Genomic DNA, 16963 nt, shown 5'->3' on the forward strand with positions numbered 1-16963 from the left:
GCTCTCTTGCAGAAATGGGGCAGTGTGAGCAACCCGCTCTTCCTGCCACTGATACCGCCACAGTCTCAAGGTTTCACGGCCATCGTCCTCACCTACGACCGAGTGGAGAGCCTCTTCCGGGTCATCACTGAAGTGTCCAAGGTGCCCAGTTTATCCAAGCTGCTGGTCGTCTGGAATAATCAGAATAAAAACCCCCCAGAAGGTAAGAAGGGAGGGGAGACCGTGCATCCAGGAAAGGCCTGGTTTGGGCGTTAGCGAACCCCTCAGCTGGGTCAATATTTGGATGGCCAAATGATTTGCATCCTTTGGTTTAGAATGAATTTTCCTGCTCTGTCAACAGTAATGCCATTTCTGAGACGGCATGACCCCGGTTTTCTCAGTCATCCCATCCTTGTTCTAGGGTGGCCCGTTTAACTCTAAGCCCACGGCCTGCTCTGTAGCCACAAGTGTTTGAGGGCTTAGGAATCAGTAGGATCAAAGGCCATCAGCCTTGGGAAAACAGATCTCAGCTTCCCTCGGCCATCTCAGCTGATGTGTTTACATGAAAACTCAGTTTAAAAGGCATTAGTTTTCTCCTTCCTTATCTCTGCTCTGATACTGTGCTCTTCTTCAAAAAGAACAGCCTCACCTCCGACGGGGAAAGTTAGCAAGGCACGCCCTCCCAGGCTTGAATCAGTTCCTTAGAGTGAGCCCTCTCTGGAAGTTCCCACCGGCTCATCCTTAATGGCTCTGTTGCTTGCCTTGGCCACCCCCGTAATCTGGAAGCTAGGGTTGAGGGCTGTTTGATTCACTGGATTTGTTTTTAATTCAGGACGCATAGAGTACGTTCCACCTGCATTTTGTTTCTCATTCAGTCCGTCTATTACTGATCCTAATCCCAGGGACTTCAAAGCTCCTGCCCTTTATAGCCTATTGAAGCCAGGAAGTTTCTGATGGATTAGAGCAAGGAATGAGTTTGAAGTTTGTAATGTGCACCACTATCACCGATAAGGTCTAGTTTATTGCGTGACAGTAGTATCTGCACTTTTTATGGCTGTTCTTGTTTAATTGGTTATACTGAAGTCAGGATAGTCAACCCTGGAAACTCCCGGTAGCAGATCCGTAGTCTAGGCTGGGAGAAGAACGTACTTCTGTCTGTGAGGCGAATCGGGATTTCAATGTCCTCCTGAGACATTTAAACATTTTTACTTGGTGGGACTTTTGTTCTCTGAGAGAATCAATACTTACTTTCTATATTCAGAGAGCCACAGTTTAGTAAACAAAGTAGCTGTTTTAAATGAGTAGCATGCCCATAGTACGCCCTGAAGCACACTGCCTTTTGTATTATTATTATTAACTATCTTTTATGCCAAGTTTTTTTCCTCCCAACATTTCTGGATTTTTTTTTGACTCTCAGTAAAGGAGGAGGGAAGGGGTAGAAGAAAGCGGAAGGTGTTGGCACCAGGTACCATCTGAGAGGGAGAAAGGGAGGAGGACGGGACAAAAGGAGCAGCGCAGGGGTGGTCATGGGAGACCCTGGTCCACCAGAGTGAGGGGGATCGGAGGTACTGCGTTGCTCATTCGTCTCTTCATTTATAAAGGAGAGGTCGTGTTTTCAGAAGCAAGGCTGCGTGTCCCGTGTCCCTCGTGGGACGCGGAACAACTCTGTGTCATGCTGCAGTCACGCTCCTGCACGCACGCGGAGGCCACCAGCTTTCAGAGAGCCTCCACCTTCACCTCGCCCTCCTGCCCAGATAGGAAGTTCTGTCCTTAGAAAACTTCATTAGCCACTTCGGGCTTAAGGTGAATCATTTATTGTAAATTTGAGTCACCTCTTTGGGGCAAGTATCATGACAAACTACGAGAAAGGAGAAATCTTTTTCTTCCTCCTTGGTCTAAGCCCCTACGGTGGCATAACTAAAAGCAAGAGCACAAACCTAGGTTTTGGAGCTGGGTGTTCAGTTTTAATTTTTGGTACACCCTAGTAAAGTGCAGTGGTTAATTCTGTGACCAAGACTTTAGTTTATTTTTGAAATATTTTGGCTCTAGAGAGGAAAGGCAGCCCTCAACTGATGAGGCCCTAATTTTGACACGGTTAGGGACTGGACCAGCTTTTTTCTAACAGTGGTTTTTAGGTCAGGGCTCCAGCTCTGGTGACGTGGTTGTCAAGGGAGAACATGAACCATGTTTAATCTTCTGTGGGGTGTTGGTTCAGTTGGTGAATGCGGCTGTCGGCTCTGGCCCTCGTGCCAGCAGAGGCATCTGATTTTTCATGTACGGCATTAGTAACATATATATTTTTTAAAAAGCAAGTCCAAGGCTTTGAAATATTAGAGGCAAAAGTGATGTTTTCCGCTCTCTCTACATTTACTAGAATAAATACTGTGGCTAACATGCCTGCTGCTGGGAGGGTTAGTGTAGGCAGAAATTGCCCCCTTCCCCCCCCCCCGAACCTTTTTTTTTTCACTCTGCGACCCAACCAAATACTTTTTTCTTTTTGGTTACATTTAAGTCTAAATTGCTGGATTTGAAGTTTAAGTAAATACTTAGACTAGGCAATAGAAATTTCCAGCGAGCTTTCGTCACGTTGGTTTTGAGCTCTGTCAGAAGAAAAGGCAAGCCACTGCCTTCCTTCTCCCCGGCTCTTTAGTTTCCAGGCTTGATGGATATAAAGGTTGTTAGGCTTGGCCCCTGGCCCCTGTCTGAAGGAAGCTGTTACATTGTACATTTCAGATAGGTTTAACTCAGCCTTCTGTTTTAATTGATTTCAGTTTTAAATTTGAGTTGATCTCAAGGAACCCCCCATCCTGACCCCAGCTTCAGATTGGGACTCTCATAGTTCTTAATAGGCAGGATGGAATTGGCTGAGCATTTCAGGATGGTCACCTCGGAAGAGGCAAGCGAGAAGTAGAAGCAGCAGCTCTCTTCCTTCGAGCTGAATTCTGGGACCTGGGGAGTGAGGGGCATGGGGACCGGCTGTACACCAGGCAGCTCTAGCACTCCTGGAGGGGACTCAAGATTTGTATGGAGATAATCTGATCATTTAGTTTGTGGATCTGTGGTTGTGTTTGCGACAGTGATCGCCAGGATGGGCTTTGGGTCATCGTCAGGCAACCTGAACATTGTGTAGTGCCTTTGCAAAGTCGGAGAATTCTTGCTCACGTGGCTCTTGGCATCCAATTTGGAGAAAACTGTTAATCGGTACACATTTTTAAAAAATCCTTAACACGAGGAGTTCTTTTTCTTCTTCAAGCTGGACTAAAGCTCAAAACTGTAAAGTTATCAGGTCAGCTGGCTCAGCTGTTTGCTTTTCATAAATTTGGCAATGTGTTTGAGAAATCTTATTTTTCAGACTACTTGGTGTGAATGGAAGGTGACATTTCTGTTTGCCAGCTACAGATTCACAGGATGAGACACAAGCTATAATTCATGTGGTTCCATTTAGAATTTCAAGAAGTAAAGAAAAAGAGCCCATCTGGGATAAGCAGTGTAGCAAGAGGCTGAAGGTTTCTAGCTGTGACACTGTTTGCTTCTGCACCCTAAGGAGTCACCCCATATTCTTCTGTCTACACCTCTTCAAGTTGTCAGAGGGGAGGTGAAGTTCCTAGACTTTACAAGAATCCATCTGTGAAGATGAGAATGATGTAGCGTTATTATAACCATGCACTGAGTACCTTTTATATCCAAGGAATAGGAACTGTGCTAAGGGCTTTACACGTATTATCTCCACTCCTTATGACAGACCTGCAAGGAAGCTGTTATTCTTCCCATTTTACAAAAGTGAAGCTCAGATTAGTTGAGTAATTTGCCTCAATCACAGAGCTGCAAAATGGCAGAGCCAGACGTGAACACAGGTCTCTCTGGATCCAAAGCTCATGCGCCGCGCACTAGGCCCCACTGTATCTATTCAGATTGCCAATTAGCACTCAGAAAATCGTCATGCTTTGTCAGTTCTCTAATTTGGGATTATGCAGATGAACCAGGTCCTTATCAGGGGCTCAAGGAGAGGCAGAAGAGTAAATCTATTCTTTTGAAAAAATGGAAAGAAAGAAAGAAAGAAAAAAAAAACCTCTATTCTTTCTCACCTATATTTTTCTTTCCTACCTCATGCTCCTGTCCTATTTTTTAATTAATTAATTAATTTATTTATTGGCTGCATGGGGTCTTCGTTGCGATGTGCAGGCTTTCTCTAGTTGTGGCGAGCGGGAGCTACTCTTTGTTGCGGTGCGCGGGCTTCTCATTTCGGTGGCTTCTCTTGTTGCGGAGCATGGGCTCTAGGCGCGCGGGCTTCAGTAGTTGTGGCACGGGGGCTCAGTAGTTGTGGCTCACGGACTCAAGAGCGCAGGCTCAGTAGTTGTGGCGCACAGGCTTAGTTGCTCTGCGGCATGTGGGATCTTCCTGGACCAGGGTTCGACCCCATGTCCCCTGCATTGGCAGGCGGATTCTTAGCCACTGAGCCACCAGGGAGGGCCCCCTATTTTTTTAAACAGAATCAAAATCCCATATCAACATTATCTGCTTTAGGGCAGGGAGTAATTACAATGCTTATTCTTTGATTGCTGCCCTCTTATCTCTGTATTCCACGGAAGGGATGCTAAAGCCCGAGAGAAAGGTAGTTCCCTTTCTGAGAGGCCTATTTTATTTGAAAATGTGAAAACAAGGGCTTCCCTGGTAGCGCAGTGGTTGAGAATCCGCCTGCCGATGCAGGGGACACGGGTTTGTGTCCCGGTCCGGGAGGATCCCACATGCCGCGGAGCGGCTGGGCCCATGAGCTGTGGCCGCTGAGCCTGTGCGTCCGGAGCCTGTGCTCCGCAACGGGAGAGGCCACAACAGTGAGAGGCCCGCGTACTGCAAAAAAAAAAAAAAAGTGAAAACAAGAAACTGGGAATTCTGCTTGAAGTCCTGTCTTGTAGTAACGATGGTTCATAGACAGCTGGACCATTGGGATGGAGACTCCTTTTGCCAAAGCTGCCTTTGGCTGTCCAGGCCCAGCCCAGAACAGGAAGAGGTAATCGCATTTCCAAAAAAGCCATGATTCATTCTGCATTCCCATCTGCACCCCGTATCATCCTCTTTGGCCTTCATCACCTTCTAAAACTTCCCCATCAAAGACTTTCTAGAGGCAGGTTAGTTCTTTATGGACATTGTCTCAAGTAATTTTAGGATATATGCAGGCGAAGAATGTGGAAAGCTGTCGAACATGCTGTGCACACTCCCCGAGTGCAAGTCCCGATCTCATCCAGGGCGGAGGCACGTCTACACTTAACCCAAGCAGCTAGCCTGTTTTCTGTAGGTACTGCAGAAAGAGGGGCTGTTTGTTGCCTTGTGAAGTTAACATGGCAAAAGTTCCACGTTCTTTTGTTCCACTAGTGTGTTAGGTTTTCTCAGTTCCAGAGGATTAGTGGCAGGGATTCTGTTCCTCTCAAAGTAGACATTGAAGATACATGCTGAGGACATGCCCCTGGCTTGTCAGAGTAATATACCAGATCTGACATGTACCACTTTGCCACCGCTATCTAAGGTTCAAAAATATCCTTTGGTCTGTAAATAGACTCAGACTTTCAAGGGAAAGCACAGCTGACACTTAGTGGATGTCTGCTAGGTGCCGGGCACCATGCTGCTAAATGCGTTACCGTTCATCCTCACACCTTCTCACGTGTGAAGGTGGTGTTCCTCTTCCATCTTCACAGTCAAAGAAACAGGCAGAAAGTGATTGACTTGTTCAGGATCACATAGCTGGTAATGGATACACCTGAGATTTGAAGCTCTTTCCAGAGACTGTTCTTTCTGTGCAGTGTTACTGTCCATACAGTCCTAGGACCTCAGAGGCATCTTGTTTGGTCTCGAAAGTTAGTGCATTTCAAATAGAAGTGCACATTGTGTTGCCGAAGGCATTTCATTGCATCAGAAAATTCTTACCTATTTAGAGTTTAAATCAATTTCCCTGTAACTTCCACCCAGCCATTGGTCATGGTTCTAACTTCAGAGGCCATAGAAAACAATTCCCCTTTCATCTGATAATCCGTCTGATATCCCTAGTGTGTTAGTCAAGGTCCAGGTGGGAGACAGAAACCACACGGTAACTTGAACAGGAAAAGTTTAATATAAAGAATTACTAACTAGGAATAGGAGATTGGTGACTAAACGGTAAAAAAAAGAGCTCTCTAAGGATTACAGGAAATAAACTTGGGAGAGCCTCTTCCCCAGCTAGGTCTGAGATTCAGACCTGGCTGGAGACAGGGTGGCTGCAGCCCACTGCATGGTGAAGGTTCTCAGGTGCCACAGGCCAAGACTGGCAAACAAGAAACCAGCAGCCGCCTTGGATACCCGCGGAATTCAGCAGGAAGTTGTCCAGGGGGTGTTATCAGGCCAGCCGGGGTACTGTCGAGGGCTTCAGTTCACTGAGTTGCTGTTGAAGGTATCTGCAGAACCTGCTGGGAAGCTGCCCTTGGGGGTGCCCCCTCTAAGACCCTTGGAGCACCCCAACGTGTTACATGGACGTATTGTAAATTATGCGTAGGAGATTTTATCTGCAGTCAGTCAAGACAGGTTTTTTTCCCTCCTGATTTTCCCTCTGTCACACTTCTCCTTCAGTATGGTGACTCTGCAGTGGCCACAGGCATTTTGGGGCTTCAAGAATCACAAAAACTAGACCTTCCCACAATTACGTGTTGGGTTTTTGGAAGCAGTATGATACCTTTTCTATTCTCGTTTGACAAATGTTGCGTGAAGAACAAACTGCCCTCTGTAGAGAACGCTGAGGTCTGTGGACGTGGGTCCTGTATTGAAACAAGTATTAATTTCATGCTGTGCTAAACACAGCACTTTAAAATAAGGAACCTGAGGTTAAATGGCTTCAGTCATTTCAAAGTAGAATGGGAAAAATGTAAGGCAAGTCATGAGTTTGTGTTTCTTCAGTATGCCAGAAAATCCCATGTAATTGGACCTAGATATTCGATATTTACTCTGTAAATTGATCATAATGAGAAACCAAGCCCAGTGAGTCAGGAGAGCAGGGCTGTCGAAGCGGTAAGGTGCTAAGTTAGGAAAGCTGAACTCCCTCAGGGCCACAGTTCTGTGAGGGTGGATTTGGCAGCCTTGGGAGCTGTTGGCGATGGCGTGATGGGGGCAGGCGCTTTTGTGTTCAGCACATGTATTTCCCAGCAGAGCTGCCAGCAGGTTTTGAGCTAGGGTGTACCTACCTGGAAGGATTGCGCAGAGGTGGTAGTGTCCTGGTGTTCAAACCACGGGCCTGAGCGTGAGGCGGTCCAGAGCCCATTCGTCCTCTCATCACCGTGACCTTCATCAAGTCGTTTTGCTCCTCTGTCTCTCAGTTGTGAGTTGAAGCCACTCTGTGGATTCTGGTTAAGACAACATTGAGAATCAGTAGTGTTGTACGGATGTAGAGAGGATAGAAGTATTTACAATGTGGGATATTATAAAAACGCACCTATGAGTTTCTCCTTGCACAGCTGCGCGTGTGGATTTCATGAGAGTCATAGATGTGAGTTGATTCTTCCATCTCATTTGTGATGCGATGCTTTCACCAGTTTGTCTCCTCACAGAAGTTAGGAGAGTAATAAATACCTTGGTTTTTCTTTTTCCAGATTCTCTGTGGCCCAAAATCCGGGTTCCTTTAAAAGTTGTAAGAACTGCTGAAAACAAGTTGAGTAACCGTTTCTTCCCTTACGATGAAATCGAGACGGAGGCCGTTCTGGCCATTGACGACGATATCATTATGCTGACCTCTGATGAGCTGCAGTTCGGTTATGAGGTAAGGAGGTTTCAAACCTCAAATTTACATTTTTGATAGTTATTGCCCATTACTGCTTGTCTTTCCTACTAAAGAGTGTTATATTTCAATCTGTAAAGTCTTAATTTCTAAATTCTAGTAGCGTCCAAAAGCTGTGCGTAGGAGTGTAGGTTATGAAGCTGTTCTTTAGAACTTTGGGGAAACCCTGTTCCAAAATGACAGCTGTGCCATCCACCAGTTTGGGGAACTCCCAGGGAGAGTCCCCGGGGACATTTTCAAAAGAGCATCTATGACGTTTAACAAGCACTTTAATTGATGTCTCCTTGAATACCACTTCCCCGACTCGAGCAGCTGGGCACAGCAACAATAAAAACATCAATAAGCGAAGAAGCTGGCGACACTGACAAACAGAAAGCAGACCCTGTTGATGGCTTTCTTTCTGAGTTTTAAGTGGAGAGGCTGGCTGCCTGTCTTTGGGGAGAAACATTCTCTATCACCATTCATTCGATGTGGCTGATGGATTAGACTGGGTTCAGGGGTTAAGTATGGAGACCAGTAAAGGTCTCCCCCGGGGAAAGTGCCAGAGCTGAGGCCTGGTGAAAAGCAGTAGGAATTGATGAGTCCTGTCAGGGAGGATGTACACGAGATGCATGATGGCGACAGGCTGAGGCCTGCGGCTGCGGGGGTGTAATGGTGGTATCAGACCCAAGCAAAACAGAGTGTACAAATCAATTAGCTACAGCTGGCACAGGGGAGAGCGGGGGAAGTTTATCCCCCGTAGTCATCCTGTCTTTGGGAGAGAGGTAACCATTTTTAGGATTTGTTAAATTTGAGGTTCTAAGAAATCATGAAATTTTATCTAATGAAGCAATATGTGATACATATATTTATTATAGAAATTTACTTTCTAAGCCTTAAATTAGAAGTGGATTTTAAGGGGAAGAAATAGGAATCCCCCTACCACTGCCACCACCAAAAATTAAAAGCTCAAGTTTTCCCAGGTTTTTACTATATATATAAAATATATTTATATATCCATTGCGTATAAAAGCAATTGTGAAATAGACTGATGTGTGATACCTTGGTCGATGTCATTACTGGCCAGTGAAAGGCATGAGACTAGCTAGGAAAACGTACACTCATCTTTCTGGATTTATTTCTATTCATATTGGTGTCTTTCTTTCGGATCGTCACGTCTAGGGTGTTGGATGATGTTTCATACACTATCATTCCCATTTTTTCAAAAAGCAAATCACCTACTTCTTCCTCTAAGTAATAAGTAGGCAACTCATGGTAAAACCAGTTTTTCTGCCAGTATTTTCTCTCCAGTGCATGTAATGGCTTCAGACTATACCCATGTGTTTATTTTTGTGGTAAAAGGAAGGTTGAAAAAGGGAACATTCCAAATGGTGTAGCCAAGATGAACAGAGTGCTACCTCTTTGATATTTCAGTTGGTCTAAATGAAGTCTAATAAAAGGAAGTTAGACTAGATGAATTCCTTTCAACCTTGAGTTGAAATCTTGGGATCTCATGAATATTGAAACCTGGGATCTCTTTCAACCTTGAGTTCGTTTCAAGCAGCAAAAAATGTGTTGATGAGAGGAAGTGCAAAACCCGGAGGGACTGAGCTTGAATCTTCACCTCTTCCCTCTGATGCCCTGTGTTTACTCCACATTACCTCTAAAGAAGTAATGTGTATCAGAGGAGTAGGGGGCAGGGAAACGCCTCATCTCCAGTAATTGGGATCTTCTCCAGATGCTATGAAAGGAACAACTTTCCTAACTACTATCTATATACAACTTACTATGTTCCTATCAATTTACTGGGTGTTTACATACATTAATGATCTTTTCCCAAACCTGCAAGGCAGTTCTTGTTTTTCACCTTCTTTACTGAGACTAAGCAAGGTTAGATAACTTGCCTGCAGTCACACAGGTAAATAAGTGGAAGAGTTGGGGTTTAAATTCAAGTTTGTGTGACACTATACTGTCTTCCCTGAGGATTTTTACCGTGTCAGAGACTACTGGTCCTCAAAAGTAGTCCTCAGAACCATCAGCATATCCCTTGTCCATCACTAACTTACCTTGCTGCTAAGGAAAACTAATATTTTTCAGGCATCCCTGCCACTAGTGCTTTAGGGTAACTTTGTAAAGTTATTTCTTGTATAGTAATTAATATAATGAACAAAGTTAGGACAGTACTGGGCCCAAGTTTCTACTCTGTCACCATGGACAACTTATGTAATCTCTCTGGGTTGTAGTTTATTCTTATATAAAATGGCACTAACAGTATCTGCTTCATTGGGTTGTCGCGTACATTAGATAAGATTGTGTAGCACCACCACGTGGACAGCGCTCGGGAAGTACCCGTTCTGGGTGGTGGGCAGCGTGCTCTTCTGCTCTTTATGAGATATACCACATTAGCAGCTGCTGCCACGACTGCTGCTGTCATTCTCATGATTCCGCTGATTCATGAGGAAGGTTGATGGTTGTTTCCATCATTCAGAAGGGACAGTTCTCTTCTGGAGAGGGTACCCAGTTTTGTGTTGAATCGGAAGACAGAAGATGGTGCTCCTAAATCCTGTTTTTTATGCCAAAGGCTGGGATTACTCTCATGCAAGCTTGACGGATTAAATGAATAAACAAATCAGTTAACAAAAATTTATGTCCTAGGAGAGTTATGTTGGAGCCCAGAACTACTTCTTCGTCACAGTTATCACAGTGTGTTAGGACTGTATCTATCTTGTTGACTGCTCTTCATCCTTCAGCGCTCAGATCAAAAGAAGCTTTCAGAAAGTCTCCAGACTAGAGCACTCTACCTCTTTGTGAGCAAATAATTGTGAAGTGTGTTGTTTAGTGTCTGCTTTTCTTCTAGAATGTAAGCCCCATAGGGACCGAACCACGGCTGTCTTGTTCATTGCTGTATCCTCTTTGCCTAACCCAATTCAGCCCGTTCATCAGATATTCAGTAATATTTGATGAATGAATAAATCTTCATTACCAGCCTGCATATGACAGACAGGAGAGAGATTATTCTGGCCTGCGTGCCTTTCCACTTCGCTGTGATCCACAATCTGGATACAGCCATTTTAGAAAGCAGTTTGGAGTTTAAAATGTTAAACATATATCTACCATGTGACCCCGCCATTCTCCTCACAGAGATTCACCCTAGAGAAATAAGAGCATAAGTATACACAAATATTTGTACGCTAATACAAGTATTAGTATTTGTACTTGCAGCTTTTATTTGTAAAAGCCAAAATCTGGAGGGGAAAAAGAAAAAGTCTTATCAAAAGTTGAATGAATGAACTAATTGTGGTATATCCATACAATAGAATACTACTCAGTAATAAATTGATGAGCTCTTGATGCATACGACAACATGGTTGTATTGAAAAATAATTATGCCGAGTGAGTGAAGCAAGATGAAAAAGAGAACATATTTTATGATTTCATTTATAGAAAACACAAACTAATCTTTAGTGATCAAGAGATCGGTGGTTGCCTGGAGAAGGGGTAGGGAGGGTCAGCTTGAAAAATGTATTAAAAAGGGGGGCCATATAGGTTCATTGCAAACCACAAAACATTGCTGAGAGAAATTGAACAACTTCATAAATGGAAAGATGTATCATACGTCTGAATCCAAAGACTCACTATCATTAAGGTGTAAGTTCTCCCCAAACTGATTTATAGATTCAAAGCAAGCCCAGTCAGAATCCCAGAAGGCTTTTTAAAAAGTTAAAATTGACAAGCTAGTTCTAAAGTTGAAATGGAAACACAATGGGCCTGGAAAAGCCAAAGCAATTTTAAGAAAGAAGGACAAAATTGCGGGACTACCTTATTTTAAGACTTCTATAAAGCTACAGTAATCAGGACTCTGTGGTACTGGTGTAAACTTAGACGTGTAGATCAATGAAATAGAATAGAGGCCAGAAATAGACCACACGTGTCATCAATCAGTTTTCAGCAAAAGACCCAAGTCAGTTCAATAGCGGTGGGACAGGCTTTTCACTAAACGGTGCTGGAGTAATTTGATATCCATATGTCAGTTCAGAATGGATCCTAGCCCTAAATGCAGGAACTAAAATTATAAAGCTTCTTAAAGAAGACAGTGGAAAAAGTTCTAGTGTACCTGAGCCAAGCAATGTTTGTTTTTTTTCCTTTAAGTAAGAGACAAATAGCACAGTATATAAAAGAAACCAAATTGGACTTCATCAAAATTAACACTTTTTAAAAAGACACTTCTAAGAAGATAAAAAGACAAGTCATAGACTGGGAAAAATATTTTCAAAATATATAAAGAACTCTCATACCTCTATAATAAGAAAACAAGTCAGTAAAAAATGGGCAGAAGATTTGAACAGTTACTTCATAAAAGAAGATATAGAGATGTAAACTAACATATGAAAAAACTCTCCACCTCATAGTCATTAGGGCAATTCTAAAGTAGAAGCATGATGAGTTACCACTATATACCCACTAGAATGATGAAATAAAATTTAAAATACTGATAGTGCCACATGTTGGTTAGACTGTGGAGCAACTTAGAACTCTCATACATATTGGTTAAAATGCTAAATGGTACAACCAGGTTGGGAAAATGTTTGGCAGGTTCTCATAAAGTTAAAAAAAGTCATACTTTTCATATGACCCAGCTTCCAAAAGAAATAAAAACGTATGTGTATGGAATTACATATGCTACCAAATGTAAAATAGATGGCTAGTGGGAAGCAGCCGCATAGCACAGGGCGATCAGCTGGGTGCTTTGGGACCACCTAGAGGGGTGGGAGGGAGAGGGTGGGAGGGAGATGCAAGAGGGAGGAGATATGGGGATATATGTATATGTATAGCTGATTCACTTTGTTATAAAGCAGAAACTAACAGACCACTGTAAAGCAATTATACTCCAATAAAGATGTTAAAAAAAATTTTTTAAAACAGAATAAACAAACAACAAAAAAATCCCCACAAATTTCACTATCAGGAATGAAAAGGAATTAAGGAAGTGTTGTCACCATAGATCCTACAGGCATTAAAAGAATATTATGAAAATTTATATGAAATGTAAAAATTCTTTGAAAATTACAACTTATGTAAAATTAAACAGAATATGTACCCTCTATTAAAGAAATTCAAGTTGTTATCAAAATTTTCCTACAAGGAAAAATCCAGGCCCAGATGGTTTTACTGGTGATTTCTTGAAAATAAAGTGATAGTTTCAGGTTGGAGATAAACTTAGAGATAATCTAGCTTGCTCACTTTTAATTATAGGTAAGGCCCATCCATAAACTATATGAAGCCCATAAATGACTTATCCAATATCACCCAGTTAGTAAGTGGCACTTAATAAGGGCATACAACTCATTTTGGTGCTATTTTCCCCATACCATGCCACCTGGGAAGATTTTATTATGTAACTGTCCTATTTCTGCCTCTGTGCTATTCAGACCCATTTGTTTGAAACCTCTCTTTGGTGAAGGTAAAAACACCTGAACATTTTGTTTCCTATTCCAATATTAACAAATAAGAATCCGTATCAGTCAGGAAAACAGAATCTATAATTGTTTCAACAGAATGGATTTAGTATGTGAAATTTTCTAATAGAGGTATTAGAGAGCTGAGAGGGCAAACAGGGGCTACTGAAAGTATAAAGAGAGAATAACTCCAGGGGGCGTCCACTACCCCTAGGGTGGGAGGAACAAAGGAAGAGAGGGAAGAGGCTGGGTTCGTTAGGACCTAGAAGCTTGGAAGAGACCCCCCCCACCCCACCCCCTCACCCCCGGGGCTGGGCCTTAAACCTCTGAGGAGGGGCCCCCGGCTGGCTATTGCTAGTACTTCTGAGGGTTCAGGGTAAGGCTGGCTCTGCCGGAAGAGGCTAGAACCACATTCTGCTGCTGGGGTGAAATGCCACACTGTCGGGAAAAGCAGGCACAACAAGAAGTAATTCCCTTCTCCATTTCTCTAGTTTTCCAGTCTCTCTCTAGTGCACCCTGTTGGTAGACCACCTAGCAAAGGTGAGATGTTTGCAGAGTCTCAGCCCAGGCATCACAAGGCAGAATTTAGAAGCAGGGCTTGGGGCTACAAGTCAGTAGCTTTATAACCAGTGCAGTCTACCCCTTTGGCTACCCCGGAGCATCCATACAGACCCTTCTACACGTATCTGAACTTCATGCAGCGACAGTAACAACTGTATTCTTTTCACTAAGAAGGATGCAGCAGCTGTCCTTTATACATATACAGGCCTTGCATTCCCTCCCCTAGAAGGTGAGACAGAGTCCCAGTAGTCATAATATCAGTCTCTGGTTAGTTATTTATTCTTTCTTTAATTTTGTCACAATTCTACTTAGTATTCTGTAACTTAATGACTAAATTATAGGCCTCCAATTCTGGACAAGCAAGCACATTCCACCCTATTCCTAGAAAAAGAAGACAGACTGGCGGGGGTCCTCAGGACCTAAGGGATACTCCAGCAGTGAGTTCCCTTGGATTTTTGTTTTCCTTCCTTCCTCCCTCCTTCCCTCCCTCCTGTATACCCCAGCCTCAGTGCTGCAGAAGGCCGTGACACTCAGGCACAGATAACGAGCATACAAACGCAGAAAAAGAAAAAGAAAAACCCGCTTTCTCTTGTAAGGACTGGGAAGAGGGCAGCCCTGCTGATGGAACGCTTTTGACTGTACCTACTCTACACCAGGCAAACACCATGAAAGAAGCCGTATGTACCCCTGCCAACTAGATGCTGTGACTGGGGGGATTGTCGTTCAGAGCCCTGCTGACCGTTCCCACCCTGCACTACCAGGAGGCAAGAGCAGAGACGGCACTCCTCCCCTGTCCCCTCTCCACTCTGGAGACTGTGGGGTGGAACTCAGTTGACCTTCCATGTCCTCCCTGAAGTGAATGTTAGCGAAGACGCAGCTGCAGAGACTGGGGGCTGGGGGGCGGTGTCCTGTCCACCATCCCCAGCCTGCACCAAGCAACAGACAGCAAAGAGACACTACCTCATCCGTTCCCAACTCGAGAGCGGAGGGAAGGTTATGGAAAGGAGGGATTCCTCCTGGGCACACTGTCACCCCTCTCCCTTGAGATCAGCCCATGCATGAAACTGACTAGAATCAACACAGCAAAGGCTTTGAGAAAGAAACTGTAGTGTAGAATACTGCCCAGGTTTCAAATTAGCCTCTGGGTAGCACACAAATTAGGCAGACCAGAATAGCACGATACAGTCTTTGAAAATTCAATTGATATTCAATCCAGAGCCCACAAAGTGGATCCGGACATGCACTCTGAACCTAAGCTCCCTGCTAAAACAGAAAATGTGAAAGGCAGCACCATCTCACAGTAACACTCAGCATGTTCAGGAAACAATCCAAAATTACTCATCATACCAAGAACCAGGAAAATTGCAACTTTAATGAGAAAAGATAATCAACAGTTGCCAACACCAAAATGACACAGATGTCGGGATTATCGACCAGGATATTAAAACTGCTATCATAAAAAATCCTCTAATAAGTAATTATGAGCACTGTTGAAACAAATGGAAAAATAGAAAGTCTCAGCAAAGAAACAGAAGATACAAAGAAGAACCAGATGGAAATTTCAGTACTGAAAATTGCAGTAACCAAAATTTGAAACTCACTGGGTGGGCTCAATAGGTGAATGGAGATAACAGGGAAGAACTGGTGACCTTGAGGATAAATCAATAGGAATTATCCAATCTAAACAGCACGGAGAAAATAGATTGGGGAAAAAAAAAATGCACAGAGCCTCAGGGACCTGTGGGACAATCACAAAAGATATAACATTTGTGTTATCAGAGTCCCAGAAGGAGAAGAGAAAGAATATGGGGCAGAAAAAAATATTTAAAGAAATAGCTGAAAGCTTCCAAAATTTGCCAGAGGTCATTAAACTTACAGACTTAAGAGGCTGAGGAAACTACAGACATCTGAAGAATAAGTTATATAGACTATATACATTGTATATATGGAATATATCATAGCTGTAATTCTTATATCAAATTGGAAAAGAAGAGACAAATAAATTGCTGTGTATATGGTAAGGAATCGAGAAAACTGCATGGCTGCTACGTTCTTCTGCAGCTTGCTCTTGAGCCATAGTTGATATTTATGACTTTTTTACACTGCTCATCCCACATCCTTTTATCCTCAGCCAGCACTCTAGTATGTTTATTACAGACCCAGTTTCTTTAATGGCTCTAGTACTATTCAGGCTTTCTATCTCTTCCTGTGTTAGTTTTGATAAGCTGTGTTTTTCAAGGACTCTGTTCGTTTAATTTAAATTGTGAAATGCATTGCTATAAAATGATCCATCCTATTATCTTGTTTTTGTTTAAAGTCTATAAGATTTGGATTGCTGTGCTCTTTTTCATTCCTGATATTGAAAGCTTTTGTTTTCTCTCCTTTTCTTTAGCCTTGTTAGAGGTATATCAGTGTCATATTCTTTGCAAAGAATCAACTTCTGATTTTGTTGATTTTTCTTTAGTGTGTATTTGTTTTGTATTTCATTAACTACTCTTTTCTTGATTAATCTCTTCCTCTAATTTCATGAGTTTAAGTGGCTGTTATTTTTCTAACCTTTTGACTTGATAGCTTAGATCAGTGATTTCAGTATTTATTTTTCTAATATATGCATTTAAAGCTGTAAATTTCTCCTTAATTACTGCTTTAGGTACCTTCCCAAGTTTTGATTTGTCATATTTTCATTATCCTTAAGTTTAAAATATTTTCTAATTTCTTTTGTAATATCATCTTTGACCCATAGTTATATAAAAGTATATCGCTTACTTTTGTCAGTTTTTAAAGTTACCTTTTTCTTATTGAGTTCTGATTTGATTCCACTGTGGTCAGAAAATATACTCCATATGATTTCATCATTTTGAAATGTGTTGAGACTGTATGGCTCAGTAAAAGGTCTATTTCGGTTAATGTTCTGTGTGCCCCTAAAAAGAGTCTACATTCTGCAGTTGTAGAGTTAATGATCTTACTAGGTCAGTTAGGTAACGTTAGGTACATTGGCACTTTTAGTACAACCAAAATATTCCCCTGCTTATTCTTCTGTGAAATAGGCATCTTCGTTTCTTCTGGTTTGGCTGTGTGTGTGTGTGTGTGTGTGTGTGTGTGTGTGTGTGTGTGTGTGTGTCTATAGCCTTTATTAGTTTTGTAGTAGTTAAATTCATTATCCTAGATTAAATAAAAAATCGTTTAAACACAGTAT

General features: G+C 42.6%; 1 protein-coding gene across 3 annotated transcripts in view; it reads left to right on the forward strand.

Annotated features, from left to right (window-relative positions):
- EXT2 (exostosin glycosyltransferase 2) overlaps positions 1-16963 on the forward strand; it is a 135054-nt gene that overhangs the window by 83539 nt on the left and 34552 nt on the right. For all 3 annotated transcript variants that reach the window (XM_082844361.1, XM_082844360.1, XM_082844362.1), the window contains 2 exons: positions 13-202; positions 7587-7753. In XM_082844361.1, coding sequence (XP_082700487.1) covers positions 13-202; positions 7587-7753 — 357 coding nt within the window. The remainder of the gene's footprint in view (positions 1-12; positions 203-7586; positions 7754-16963) is intronic.

The sequence above is a fragment of the Leucopleurus acutus genome, assembly GCF_964270905.1.
Source record: "Leucopleurus acutus genome assembly, chromosome: 8".
NCBI lineage: Eukaryota > Metazoa > Chordata > Mammalia > Artiodactyla > Delphinidae > Leucopleurus > Leucopleurus acutus.